This window comes from Carcharhinus amblyrhynchos, chromosome 9 (assembly GCF_965287045.1).
Source record: "Carcharhinus amblyrhynchos chromosome 9, sCarAmb.v2.hapA, whole genome shotgun sequence".
Classification (NCBI taxonomy): domain Eukaryota; kingdom Metazoa; phylum Chordata; class Chondrichthyes; order Carcharhiniformes; family Carcharhinidae; genus Carcharhinus; species Carcharhinus amblyrhynchos.
In genome coordinates this window covers 82,632,006-82,646,839 of record NC_137332.1, presented here as the reverse complement: position 1 = coordinate 82,646,839, position 14,834 = coordinate 82,632,006, and the positions used below count along the sequence as shown (strand labels likewise).

General features: G+C 43.4%; 1 protein-coding gene across 1 annotated transcript; it reads right to left on the bottom strand.

The window, feature by feature from the left end:
• Positions 1–9,950: 9,950 nt before the first annotated feature.
• LOC145348424 (ankyrin repeat and SOCS box protein 12-like) lies at positions 9,951–14,392 on the bottom strand. Its single transcript, XM_080196642.1, has 2 exons — positions 13,570–14,392; positions 9,951–10,084 (listed from the first exon to the last, which is right to left on the bottom strand). The coding sequence occupies exons 1-2, from the start codon at positions 14,390–14,392 to the stop codon at positions 9,951–9,953; spliced, it is 957 nt and encodes a 318-aa protein (XP_080052768.1).
• Between the last annotated feature and the right edge of the window lie 442 nt (positions 14,393–14,834).

Below are 14,834 nucleotides of genomic sequence, written 5' to 3'. Positions count from 1 at the left end.
TTACGTTGGAGCTTGAGAAGCCTATTGTTGTGTGTTGCTTTCTCCATGGCAACACCTCAGCCAATCATCTTGCTAACCAATCAACACCCTGTTCTCCTGTAGTCTAAATGATTGTGGTCATTTAAAATTCTTATGTTTGTCCTGATGAGTGTGAGATGAAAGATGAAAAGTCTCTCTCTTCGGTGATAATCAAGTTCTATAGTACCAAGCGATCCAGTCTAAAGGTCATGACTTCGTTCACTATGTATGCAGTCTGTGCTGCATCATTTGTTCTGTCTGACTGCTCAGAGTGAGAACGCAGGAGAATTCAGTGGAGAAGCTTCATAGCCTACATGGGCATGAGCACATTGCTTAGCTTGAGAGTTGCTGTGCATAAATTGGCTGCTGCGCTTCCTACATTACAACAGTAAATACACCTCAAAAAGTATTTTGTTGGCTGTAAAGAGTTTGGCAATGTCCTGAGGTTGGGAAAGATTTGAGATGACTTCCTTTTTCTTTCCCTCCATGTTAGTAGTAAAAACCTACTATTAAATTCATTGGGTTACATAAGTCAGTCTTGCATTTATATCGTGCTTCTTGTGACCACAGGATGTCCTATAATGTTTGACAGCCAATGATGTACTTTTGAAGTGTAGTCATTGTTGTAATATGGGAAAGGCAACAAGCAACAACAGCAAGCTCCCACAAACAACAATGTGATAATCTGTTTATGGTAATGTTAGAATTAGAAGCTGGAGTAGGCTATTTGGCTCTTTGAGCCTGTTCTGCCATTCAACAAGATCATGGCTGATCTGATTGTGACCCTAGCTCCAATCTAAAATGTAATTCAACTTTGAATATTGTCAATGACCCAACTTCCACTGGTCTCTGAGAAACAGAATTCCGCAGATTAATGACCCCAAGAGAGAAGGAAATTCTCTTCTCGGTCTTAAATAGGAGATCCTTAATGTTTAATTGGAGACCCCTGGTTTCAATAAGATCACCACTCATTCTTTCAAATTCCAACAGATATAGGCTCAAACTGCACAATCTGACTCACTGCGTTATGATTTTCAAAATGTCCTGCTCATGGCTCTTTAATAATGGATTCTAGCATTTTCCCCATATCAGATGTTAGGCTAAGTGGCCTATAGTTTCCTGCTTTCCGCCTCTCTCCTTTCTTGAACAAAAGTGTTATATTTGGTGTATTCCAATCATCTGGGACTTTCCAGAATCTAGGAAATTTTGGAAGATCACAGCCAATGCATCCACTATCTCAGCCACCACATGCAGGTCACTAGGTCCAGGGATTTGTCAGCCTTTTGATCCAATTGTTTTCTCAGTAGCTTTTCTCTCATGATTGTGATTGTTTTACATTCCTCCCCCTCTTTTAACCATTGATTTTCAAGCATTCTTGAAGTTTTTCAATTTATTAAGTATTTTCAAGTATTCTTCAAGTGTTTTCAAGTGTCTCCTACACTAAACGCAGACAAAAATAAATGCATGTTCAACATTTCCTCCATTTATTTGTTTCCCAATATTAATTCCACAGCCTCACCTGCTAAGAGATTAATGGTCACTTTAGTTACTCTTTCCTTACGTAAGTACTAGTAGAAATGCTTACTGATTTTAGATTTCTAGCTAGCTTTCTCTCAGACTCTATTTTCATTCTTTCACTGGCTTCACTGGTTAGTTATGATGCGGAGATGCTGGCGTTGGACTGAGGTAAACACATTAAGAATTCTCACAACACCAGGTTAAAGTCCAACAGGTTTATTTGATAGTAAAGCCACAAGCTTTCGGGGTTTGCCTCTTCGTCAGATGACTCACCTGGCGAAGGAACAGCGTTTCCAAAAGCTTGTGGGTTTACTATCAAATAAACTGGTTGGACTTTAACCTGGTGTTGTGAGACTTCTTACTGTGTTCACTGGCTAGGCCAGCATTTGTTTCAATTCCAAATCTCTTCCACACCTAGTGTTGCACTAAAGCAGACTTTTGTCTATTTTCATACCGAGTAATTCCTGCAACAGGTTGTTAGTGTGTTGCTAGGGGCTTATAGCTTGAGGGGCACCACTCTACATCAAGCAAGGCTGAGCAGGAGTCTCTCTCACTCTTACCACCAGCCATTGGTGTGTTTGAAAGAATTTACAGTTTGACGCTCAATGTGTTATGAATGTACCTTCCATGGCCATCAAGACCTGGGGTGAGACACGAACCCCGAGTTTCTGGCTCAGAGGCAGGGACATTACTCTCTGTGCCTCAAGACCCCAGCGTTTGTTGCCTGCCCCTAATTGTCCATGAGAAGATAGTAAAAGCTGCCTTCATACAACACATTTCATACAATCCCTACAGTACAGAATGAGGCCATTCAGCCCATCAAATCTGTACAGACCAAAATCCCACCCAGGCCCTATTCCCATAGCCCTACACATTTACACTGCTAATCCCCCTGGTACTAGGGTCAATTTAGCGTGGCCAATCAACCTAACCCGCACATTTTTGGACTTTGGACTGTGGGAAGAAACCGGAGCACCCGGAGAAAATCCACGCAGACAAGGGGAGACAGTGCAACTCCGCTCAGACAGTGACCCGAAGCCAGCATTGAACCCTGGCGCTATCAGGCAACAGTGCTAACCACTGTTCCACCGTGCCGCACTTCTTGAACTGCTGCAGTCCATGTGGTGTAGGTAGACTCATAGTGCTTCAGGGAAGAAGTTCCGGGATTATGACCCAGCGACAGTGAAGGAACAGTGATATATTTCCAAGTCAGGATCATGTGTGGCTTGGAAGGGAACTTGCAGGTAATGGTGATCTCTTGCGTCTAATGCTCTTGCCTTTCCTTGCGGTAGAGGTTGCAGACTTGGACAATGCTGTGACACTGTTGCCACTGCATTGGTGGTGGAAGTGGTGAATGTTTAAGGAGGTGGATGGGGTGCCAATCAGACAGGCTGCTCTGTCCTGGATGGTATCGCACTTCTTGAGGGTCGTTAGAGCGACTTCCATCCAAGAGAATATTCCATCACATTCCTAACTTGAACTTGAATGCCTTGAGGAATCAGGAGGTGAGTTACTTTAGATTCCTAAAGAGATGTTTAGGGAAAACCTCTTCACCCTGGAGGTGGTGGATGGTGGTGACAGGAACCTTCAAATTATTTAAAAGCTACCTAGGTCTGCATTGAAGTGCTGTAACTGGCAAGGCTACGGACCTGGTGCTGGAAGGTGGGATTATTCCATGGCCAGTGCAGACATGATGGGCTGAATGGCCTCTTTCTGTACTATTTTACTATGGCTCCATGTCTTGGGGCTGAGGTGAGTAGAATTCAATATCCACAACCATCTTCCTTTGTGCCAGGTATGACAGCAACTAGCAGACAATTTTCCCATTGGCTCTAATTTCTCACTCCTTAACTTCATAAGTCATTCTTTGCTAGCTTCTGAAATCTTCTGATCTTCCACCAACCTTTGCAGTATTGTATGCTTTTTCTTCAATTGATAATATATTTAATTTCTTACTCAGCCATCGATAGTGCATCCTTCTCATAGTTTCTTTCCATAGAATTTATCTTTAATGAGTTACAAAATATATCCTTAAATCTTTGCCACTTCTTCGTTACTATCCTACCTTTTAACCTACTTTCCCAGTTCATTTTAGCCAGCTCTGTCTTCATATTTTTGTAATTGCCTTTATTTGAGTTCAAGGCACCAGTCTTAGCCCCACACTTCTCACCCTCAAACTAACTGAAATTATATCATGCAGGAGCCTAGAGGCTCCTCTACTCTGATGACCTTAATTAATCCTGTCTCATTGTACATCACAGGTCTAAAGTAGTTTGCTCCCTGGTTAGTACTGAATGTAATGCTGTAAGAAATTATTCCAAATGTGCACTGTGAACTCATCTTCCAGGGCACTTTTGTCAATCTTGTTTTCATTCTAAGTCTCCTGTGATTATTACATTTTCTTTGTTACAACCTCTGATTATTTCTTGATTAGTATTCTGTCCAACAGCATAACTATCAGTATAGACATGATGAGCCAAACAATCTGTGTAGTAAAACTTCTGTGATTTCCCATGTTAGGTGACCTATAAATTACTCCCACTACTTGCCAATCTTCTGAGCCAAGTTACTTTATTACTGTCCCCATGTTATCATTAACTATCAGCATTACTCCTCCTCCTAGCCCATTGTATCTTATTGAAATATCTACATTGGGGTGATTTTTTAAGAAGTTTTCAGTTATAGGATGTGGGTGTTGCTGGTTGGGCCAGAATTTGTTACCCATCTCTAATAATGCTTGAGAAGTTGGAGGTGACCTGCCTTCTTGAACCACTGCAGTCCATGTGATGTATAGTACATCCACAATGCCGCTTGGGAGAGTATCCAGGATTTTGACTCAGGGAAGGAGTGGTGATATATTTCCAAGTCAGGATAGTGAATGGCTTGGAGGGTTTGCAGTGGTGGTGTTCCCATGTATCTGTTGCTCTTGTCCTTCTATGTGTTAGAAGTTGCCAACCTGAAAGATATTGCTGAAGGAACTTTGATGAGTTATTGCAGTGCATCTTGTAGATGGTACGCACTGCTGCCATTGTGCATCAGTGGTGGAGGGACTGAATGTTTGAGAAGATGAATGGGATGCTAATCAAGCAGGCTGCTTTGTCCTGGGTGCTTTCTAGCTTTTTGAGTGCTATGGAGAGTATTCCATCCCACTCCTGACTTGTGTCTTGTAGATGATGGACAGGCTTTGGGAGTCAGGAGACAAGTTACTCTTTACAGAATTCCCAGCCTCCGACCTGCTCTTGTAGTCACGGTATTTCTATGGCTAGTCTAGCTGAGTTTCTGGTCACTGATCACCTCAGGAAGTTGATATTGGGGGATTCAGCAATGGTAATGTCATAATATGTCAAAGGATTATCCTGTGTTGGAGATGGTCATTGCCTGGTACTAGTGTGGTGCAGATGTTACTTTCCACTTATCAGTCCAAGCCAGATTGTTATCCACATCTTGCCTATATAAGACATGGATTGAGTTTCTGAGGGGTCCCAAATAGTGGTGAACATTGTACAATCATTAATGAACATCCCCACTACTAATCTTATGATGGAGGGAAGGTCATTGATGAAGCAGCTGAAGATGGTTGGGCCTGGGACACTATCCTGAGGAACTTCTGCCGTGATATACAGGAGCTGAGATGACTGACCTCCAACCACAACAACCATCTTCCTTAGTGCTGGGTATGACTCCAACCAGCAGAGAGTTTTGTCCAGATTCCCACTGATCTCAATTTTTCTGGGGTTCCTTAGTGCCACAGTGGTTTGCCATTGCCTCTGCCATATGGCTGACCAGGAAAGCCAGATGCACCTTCAGCTGGACTTTACTGGTTCATTGCCAGCAACTCCAGGCAATAGAAAGATTTACCAAATTTAATTAGACTGCCCTGGTTGTAGCTAAAATATTGATTGAAATGATCAATATTGTATGCTTTTGATTGTATGCTTTTCCTTCAATTTGATAATATATTTAATTCTTTACTTAGCCGCAGTTAGTGCATCCTTCTCATAGTTTCTTTCTCCATGGAATATATCTTTAACGAGTTACAAAATATATCCTTAAATTTGGGGAGTGATAGATGGTGATCAGTTATCACAATTAACAAGAATGGTTCACAGGTTTTAACAGTAATTTGTGTAATAGGTTTTTACACAAATTCATAGAATTCCTAAAATGCAGAAGGAGGCCATTTGACCCATCGAGTCTGCACCAACAGCAATTCCACCTAGGCCCTATTATTGTAACCCTGCTAGTTCTCCTGACACTAAGTGGCAATTTAGCATAGCCAATTAACCTAACCCGCACATCTTTGAAGTGTAGGAAGAAACCGAGAAGAAGCCTGCACAGACACAAGGAGAATGTGCAAACTCCACACACACAGTTACCCAAGACCGGAATTGAACCTGGGTCCCTGGTGGTATGAGGCAGCAGCACTAACCACTGTGTTGCCATAGTAGGAATTGAACAGAAATTGCACATATCCTATTATCCTCTGTTTCATGTAACCATCCATAAATCTACTATATAATGTAACAAAGCACCACTGACTATATAACGTAACCATCCATTTGGCTACTGATTGTATAATGTAGCCATGTGTTCTACTGATTATTGGATTCATGTGAGCTATTCACTCGATAATGTAACAAGCTGTGCTGTGCTGCTGTGGAACCTCTCTCTCAGTTTGTAAATAATTTGATATGCAGAACATTACCAGCTGGACTCTACTCTTGCTCTTGGTGACTGTACTGAACTGAAAGCTTTTCACTCGCAGGTTTCACCAGCGATGACCACTGTTCAGTTGATGGACATGATGTGGGTATGCCGGTGTTGGACTGGCGTAAACACAGTAAAAAGTCTGACAACACCAGGTTTTAATCCAACCGATTTATTTGATAGTAAACGCACAAGCTTTCGGGGTTAGTCCATTCACCTGACGAAGGGACTAACCCCGAAAGCTTGTGCGTTTACTATCAAATAAATCGGTTGGATTAAAACCTGCAGTTGATGGACAGTCAGTGTAACAAAGGTGACATCTAGTGTCTGCTGTCGGCAATGCAGTTGCTTCTGGTTTTTCCACTTGGGTTGCGTTGGGCAGAATCTTAGCGGGCATGAGCGCAACAAAGGTCACACTCAGACCCATTTTCAGAATCCTCGGCACCTCTCAACTCTCCCATCACAGAGTCACTGGGATGAGAAGCTGGGGCTGCAAGCAATCCTGTAGAGTGCCCCCTCCCCCCCCCCCCCCCGACCACCACCCCCTCCTCCTCCCCTTCCACAGTGATGGCCCTGACAATGGTGGACAACCTTTTTGTTTTAAACTCTCAAGGCTCTTTGGAGTGGCACCTCCATTTAGAGTGCCCTTGCAATCTCCTACCTCCCTCAGCAGTGCCATCTCTCCCAGTGGGGCTTTCGGTTAGACATTGCTGTGGGTCCTGCCTCGAGAACCCACTTTGTCCTTGACTCGGCCATGACCGTGGAGGTATTCTGTTGATCACAGAATCATTAACTGCCTGCTTCCCAGAGGATTTGAACTGTCTCTGACCCATTGCAAGCAAACGATCCCAATGCCTGAAATCTTTCAAAGGGCACATGATTCCAATCCATGTATTTGAAAGTGTTTGATAACCCCTAAGTGGTCTGTTATTCAATAGACTAACAACCCACGGGTACTTAGTTCACAGTAATTATTTTTGTCAGTTTGTTTTGAGAATGAATTGGTGTCTCTGCCCAACCTGGGCAGGAAGGTGAAAAGATTCTGTTTTCACTCAGTGTACAAAATCTCTTTTCAGCAATGACAATGAAATGAAACAACAACCTCCATTTATTTGTGCAGCACCTTAACGCGGGCAAAACACCCTTGGAAACTCAAGAGGAGCAAAACCAAACTGAAAATAAAAGGAAAAATGATGGAAATACAACATAGCTTGGCCAGCAATGGATAAAGAGTAAGAACAGGTCTTAACAGTTTTGGTGCTTGTCCTTCCTCAGAGAGTAGCTGATAGGGAAATCTGTTGGTTCAAACTCACAAGAGGTGTGAGCCTGAGCAGGAGGCAGAGGGGGTGAGGAATAAGGGGCTGAGGAGATCAGAGAGGTCAGGAGGGATACAGTGTGAAGAGGTTTGTAACAAAGAGCGATCATTTTGAAATCAGCATACTGGAAAAATGGGAGATGAGAGTGAAGGGGAAGAGAGGGAGAGATGGTGATGGATAGAGGCTGTCGATGAGTTGGAGTTAGAAAACTGGCAAAGGAAGCATTGGTGGCTTTGGTGATGATAAGACCCTGAGTGAAGCTTCCAGCATTGCTGAGGATGAAGTAAGGACAATAAAATATTCCAAGGGATGTGGTCCTTGTTCATTGGCTCTGGAGTCTGCTCAGGTCAGCAGAAAGTCAAATCTGGTTTAGGGGAGAGTGAGCAGTCAAGGGACAGAATGAAATTGAGACAAAACTGAGGCCTGGAGTGACTCTTTGTGTGAAGTTTACACGTTCTCCCCACATCTGCGTGGGTTCTCCAGTTTCCTCCCACAGTCCAAAGATAGCAGCTTCGGTGGATTGGTCACGCTAACTTGTACCTTAGAATCCAAATATGTGCAGGTTAGATGGATTAGCAATGGTGTGCAAGATTACAGGGATAGAGCAGAGGGGTGGACAATGTGGGATGCTCTTTCAGAGAGTTGGTGCAGACTCGATAGGCTGGATGGTCTCATTCTGCATTGCAAGGATTCTATGGATCTATGGAATTTCTGGTGTAAACCAAACTGAACAGGTGAGATCCTATGGCTTCCCAGTGTGTGTTTTCCAGCGGTGGAAAGTGGTGTGTTGTTTGCTAGTGGCAGGATTGTCTGGTCCTGCCGCTGTCAGTAGGATTTCTCATTGGCGTCACCCCCTTCCTCTAGTGGGACTGGAGAATCCTGCTGGCATGAACGGCCGGAGAATTCTATCCAACAACTCCCTTGCAAGATAATTTAACTGGGATAATGAATCGCAATTAATAACAATTAAATGTTACGTCTGCAACACCACATGTCTTTGTTCTGCCTTGCAGCATCTGCAGCTGAAAGCCTCCTCAATGCATTCGTTATTTCGAGACTTGATTATTCCAATGCTCCTGACACTGGTCTCCCATCTTGCACATTAGCACAAGCTAATCTGTTTCCCAAATCCAAACTCACATCAAGTCCTATTCGCCCCTGTTCTTGCTGACCTCCAGTATCTCCCACTCCAGAAGTGCTTCATAAGAAATACAAGCAGGAGCAGGCCATTCATCACTGCACCACCATTCGATAAGATCATTGTTGATCCAGTTGTGGCCTCAGCTCCACTTTCCTGTCTGCCCTCAATAACCCTTGACTCCCTTGTTGATCAAAAAATATATCTAACGCAGCCTTCAACAGATTCAGTGACCCAGCCTCCACTGCTGTCCAGGGAATTTATAATTTTATCCTTGTTTTCAATTTTCTTCTTAAGGCCTTAGCCCTCCCTGTTTCCATAAAATCCTCCTGCCTTACCAATCTTCAATACCTCCTGCAATTCTGACCTCTTGTGCATTACCAAATTTTCAGTATTCCTTCATTGGTGGCTGTACATTCAGCTGCCTAAGTCCCAGATTTTGAGATTCCTTCCCTAAACCTCTCTCTCATCCTTCTTCGACATGCTCCTTAAAAGCAGTTTTTCTGACCTTTCCTACTACCTCCTTATATGAGGTGGTGTCAAATTTTGTTTGCAAGTATCATTTGTGAAAGGTGTGGGGATGTTTGACTATATTAAAGGTACTATTTAAGTGCCAGTCATTGTATAGCACCTTTCACTTATTCTAAAATTATACCTTGGAGCCTGACATTTTAAAAATCCTGACAGGGTCCACTAATTTCCTGCTTTTCTGATGTTTTCGTCGCTGTTTTTGTTAATATTTGCCACTGGAAACTGCAGCATCAAAATTTCTCACTCAGTTTTTTCCAAGTCAACAGTCACGGTATAGCTGCAGGCTCTGACTAATAGGTGGCGTGGTGGAGGGAGTTTCTGAGTGCTCTCTCTCTTTCTCTCTCTCATACATTGACGCCATCTTGTGTGTCAAAAATAAAATGTACTCGCCAACTGAGCATGAGCAATGCCACGGGCAATTTACTCTCCTTCACAAATCATTTTGAAATTTATGTCGCGAATACATCATTCTTTGTACATCTTCCTTTACTATAACTTACGGAATAACTTACTACATAGAATGGATTCAAGTATTCTACTTGTAATCAGATGCTTGGGCCAGTTACAACGAAGCTGCAAGAGTTGGGATGGGGATGGAACAAAAGGGTTGGGATGGGGATGGAATCTTGCTGCAAGTACATTTGGCTCTCCCCTCTTTCTACTGCAAGGGAGGGAGTGGGCACATACTACTGTTACAGATCCACACAAGCATGGTGTTCCTCTCAAGTCTGGTGCTTCAAATAGTTCCTCAGGATTAGTGGGATGTCCAGTTGGTCAATGGAATTAAGGCTGCTTAACAGTTTGAGGGACTTGCGGATGGCTATTCTGGTGAGTGACATCAAAGATCTTGGTTGAGCTGGAAAACCAAACATACAGGAGTAAGTAAGTGGGCAATGCACGGACAAGACTAATTATCCACTGTCTGACAGGCACAACAGTGCAGTCCCATACAGATGTTGGTGGGTTTCTTTTTCCCTATCTTTCTGGTGCTCGTTATAACACTGGCTCAGTTCAGATCAGGAATTGAGCAAGATTGCCCATCTTCCTTTAATCTTTTAACAGTTTTTCTTTCCTGCTCCCCTTACTAAGGTATGGTTTTTACTGGTGCGAGATGGTCTCAGACATCTTGCTCAACTGGGTGGGTCTCAACCAAAGAAGATAACGTTGAGAAATAGGAGCAGGAACAGACCATTTGGCCTATTGGGCTTGCTCCAACTTCATTACAACAATGGTTGATCTTCTGCCTCAATTCCATTTCCCTGCCTGCTCCCCAATTTTTTTTATTTTTATTCATTCATGGGACGTGGGCCTCAATGACTGGGCCATCATTTACTGTCCAACACTGAGGGCATTTAGCCCTATTGCTATGGGTCTGTAGTGACATGTAGGCCAAACCAGTTAAGGATGGCAGATTTCCTTCCCTAAAAGAAATTTATTAGTGTCACAAGTAGGCTTACGTTAATACTGCAATGAAATTACTGTTAGTCACCACACTCCAGCAGCTTTTCAGGTACATTGAGGGAGAATTTAGCATGGCCAATGCACCTAATCAGCCTGTCTTTCAGATTGTGGGAGGAAATGGTGCATTTCAGAAGGCAGTTAATAGTCAATCTCATTGCTGTGGGTCTGGAGTCACATATAGGTCAGACCACTAAGGATGGCAGATATCCTTCCCTAAAGTCATTAGTGAACCAGATGGGTTTTTATGACAATGAACAATTGTTCCATGTCATCATTAGACTTTTAACTGCAGATTTTTATTGAATTTAAATTTCATCATCTGCCTTAGTGGAATTCGAACCGAGGTCCCCAGAGCATTACTCTGGGTCTCTGGATTGCGAGTCCACTGCCTCTCCAAATCCTTTGATTTGATTCCCTGAGTGACCAAGAATCTGAACTCTCAGCCTTAAATATATTCAACAATGCAGTACCCTTACTCCTCTGGGGTAGAGCAGTTCAAAGATTCACAACCCTTTGAGTAAAGAAATTTCTCTTTATTTCAGTCCTAAATGATCAGCTCCTTATCCTGAGACTGTGTCCTCATGTTCTAGATTACTAAAGTTGAGGAAGTAAAGTTTGTTACTAAAGTTGAGGAAGTGTCTACCCTATCAAGCCCCTTCAGCACCTTAAATGTTACAATGAGATTACCTCTCATTCTTCTAAGCTTCAGAAAATATCGGCTCCATTGATATAGCCTCTCATCAGAGGCGAATCCTCTTATCCCAATCTACTGAACCTTCCACTGCAGGGATATCCTTCCTTAGAAATGGAGACTAAACTGCACATGGTATTTCGATGTGGTCTCATCAAAGCCCTGTACAATTGCAGCCAAGGCTTCCATATTTATACTGTAAAACCCTTGCAATAAAGGCCAGCATGCTGCTTTTTCTTCCTAATTGCTGGCTGTATCTGCATGCTAAGTTTCTGTGTCCCAAATCTCTCTGAACATCAACATTTATGGATTTTGCACCTTTTAAGAAATTGTTTTTCTATTTTATTATCAAAGTGAAAAATCACACACTTACTCCACCATTATATTCCATCTACCACCATGTTGCCCACTCACTTAATCTATCTGTTTCTTTTTGCAGCTTCTATTTGTCCACCATGCTATTTAAGTTACCACTGAGCTTGTAATGTCAACCTATTTAGATACATTATTTTCCATCTCTTTATCTAAGCCATTAATATAGCTTGTAAATGGCTGAAGATACAGCACTGATCCCTGTGGCATTGCACTAGTTATAATCTATAACTTCAAAGTGTCCCATTTATTCCTACTCTTTACTTCCTGTTCATTTTCAAATCTCCTACCTGTGCTAATATATTCCCCCAAACTCATGGTTGCTTATCTTGTGAGTCAATCTTTTGTGCACCTTATCAAATGGCTTTTGGAAATCCAAGTATAATACATCTACTCGTTATCTTTTATCTACCCTCAAGGTAACTAATAAGTTTGACAAACGGGATTTCTCTTCATAGAACAATGTTGTCATTGTCCACATACAAGAATTTCCTATTGGATGGCCACTGGAGAGTGGACAGAAGAGGAATTTCTGGGTGATTTTTGCTTTCTTTCCTTATGCTAGGTTAGTGCAGTCAATTGTTGTGCTCTAATTGCTGCCTATCTGAGGAATGAAGGAAGCGGAGGAAGTCATTTAGTCCCTTGAACATTTCTACTATTCAATTAGCATTTTTCAATTAGCATTTTAACTCCATCCACCACCTTTGGTTCCATATCTTTAGTACCCTAAAAGTTGTAATTTTCAAATGACAATGACCATGCTGAGCCCCCAGCCTCAGCTTTTTGAAGTGGAGAGCTCCAAGTTTCTGCTATCCCCCATCCTCCCCCCACTGGACCCTCCCACAACTGGATTTCCCCTGCTGCCGGTCAAATTCCCCTGACCATCACTCATCTTATTGCCTACCACTCCCAACTCTCTCGGTTAGTTCACTTAATTGCTCTCCCACCCAAAAGGCAGCTAACCTGCCATTCAGACTCGTAGGAAGCCAACGCAAGTAAAATTTAGAAACTGCAAGCCATCTGGGGGACACATATTTCTGGTTTATCCGACCACAAACAGATTCCCTGCTTCAGGCCCACCTCTGAGGTAATATTGAGCCCTATGTCTCTTTTTCTTTATTCTTTCATGGGATATGGGCATCGCTGGCAAGATCAGCATTGTTGTCCATCCCTGATTTCCTTTGCATGGACCTTGCTAAGGCATTTCAGGGGGCAGTTAAAAGCCAACCCACATATAAGGCCAGACCAGGAAATGAATGGTGGACTTCCTTCCCAAAAGTACATTAGTGAACCAGATGGTGTTTTCAAGACAATATGACAGTTTCACAATGATAGTCTTCTGATGACCATTACTGAGAATAACTTTATGTTCCAGATTTGTGGGCAGCACAGTGGCACGCTGGTTAGCGCTTCTGTCTCACACTGCCAGGGACCCGGGTTCAATTCTGGCCTTGGGTGACTGTCTGTGGGGAGTTTGCACGTCTCACTGTGTCTGTGTGGGTTTCCTCTGGGTGCTCCAGTTTCCTCCCATGCTCCAAAGATGTGCGGGTTAAGTTTGGCCATGTTAAATTGACACTTTGTGTCAGGGGAATTCGCAGGGTAAATATGTGTGGTTACGGAGTTAGAGCTGGGTGGGAATATCGTCAATGCTGGCTTCTTGGGCTGAATGGCCTCTTTCTGCACTGTAGGGATTCTATAATTTGTTAATTGAATTTAAGTTCCACTAGCTGCCTTGGTGAATTTTGAACCTATGTCCCGAGAGCCTCTGTATACTAGCCCAGTGACAATGCCACATCACTGTTCCTTTCCTCTCTTACCTGTGGCTTGGGCTAGAAGTTCTGCTGCTTTGTTCTGCTGTGTATTTTTCACTGGGGTGTGGCCTGGCAGGTAAAGGTTTGCTCCGAAGTCTATGAGTAGCTGAATGTACTGAGATCCACAGCCATACCTGAGGCACATCTCCAGGACCGTTTTTGGTTGCTTGATCCTTGCTAAGAGTCTCTGCTCTGTACAATTGAAGTTGGGGTCTGCCCCATACAGGAGGAGCAGCCGAAAACAGTCATAGTGTCTGTACACTGATGCAAGGTAGAGTGGGCCGCTACAGGCACAGGCATTGGATGCCCACTCTGGCACCTTGGAGCGCACATTGACCTCAGCCCCATACTCCAGCAGCGCTCGCAAAATCTCCACGTCCCCTTCCCTGGCGGCCGTAAGGACAGGCGAGCAGTTGTTGTAGATGCTTCCATTCGGGTTCGCCCCTGCCCTCAAAAGAGACTGGACGCAGTCCAGGTGCCTGCCACTCACAGCTGTGAACAAAGGGGTCTGGGCCTTCACATCCAAACTATCTACTTCGGCACCATGGCTCAGGAGGACCTCCAGGCAGCTCAGGTGGCCCTTGGAGGCTGCCAAGCGCAGGGGGGTACCTGGGACCCCCCAGCCACTCCGGTTATTGATAAACTGAGAGTACCTCTCCTGGGACAAGAGCTCAGCCAAAAGTTTGGCATCATTTCTGGAGACAGCTTGGTTGATTTGATTGACCTCGACGTTATCATCTTGATTTCTAGGCTGGAGCATTGAAAAGATCTTACTGACATCCACTAGGCTCATCTTCATTGGGCTCATGATCTGGTCCACCTTCAGCATGTTGTTGGATTTTCTATCACACAGAGACATTCATGATGTTATTAGTTACTCCTGCAGGCTATGCTGACATTGTCCGTGATGCAACACAGGGATGATTATGAGGTCAGGGAGGCAGAGTGTTGCATTGTCCTATTTCATTGGCCTGGTCATTGCAGAGCAGGAAGAGAGCACTTGAAAAACACACTTGCAACAAAAATTAGAATTGTACCCAAGTCCCATAATAACTGGGCTGGCACTAAATATTTGTTGGAATTTAGTTCTTAAATATGCTTCTTATGCGTTCTTGGACAGCCTGTCACTGAGGGTAAATCCCATTGGCAATAATTACGTTTGTATTGTAAAAGAAAACGGGAAATGGTGGTGAATGGATTAATGTACCAACCACAATCCATTGGCTCTCAGATAGAAATATGAAAGGTGGCGACTAATGCACTGTACTGTG

Coding starts and splice junctions, on each gene's coding strand:
- LOC145348424 (XM_080196642.1), bottom strand. CDS start 14,392: ATGCTGAAGGTGGACCAGATCATGAGCCCAATGAAGATGAGCCTAGTG. Junction 10,085..13,569: donor ACTTCTAGCCCAAGCCACAG/GTAAGAGAGGAA, acceptor TTGGTTTTCCAG/CTCAACCAAGATCTTTGATG.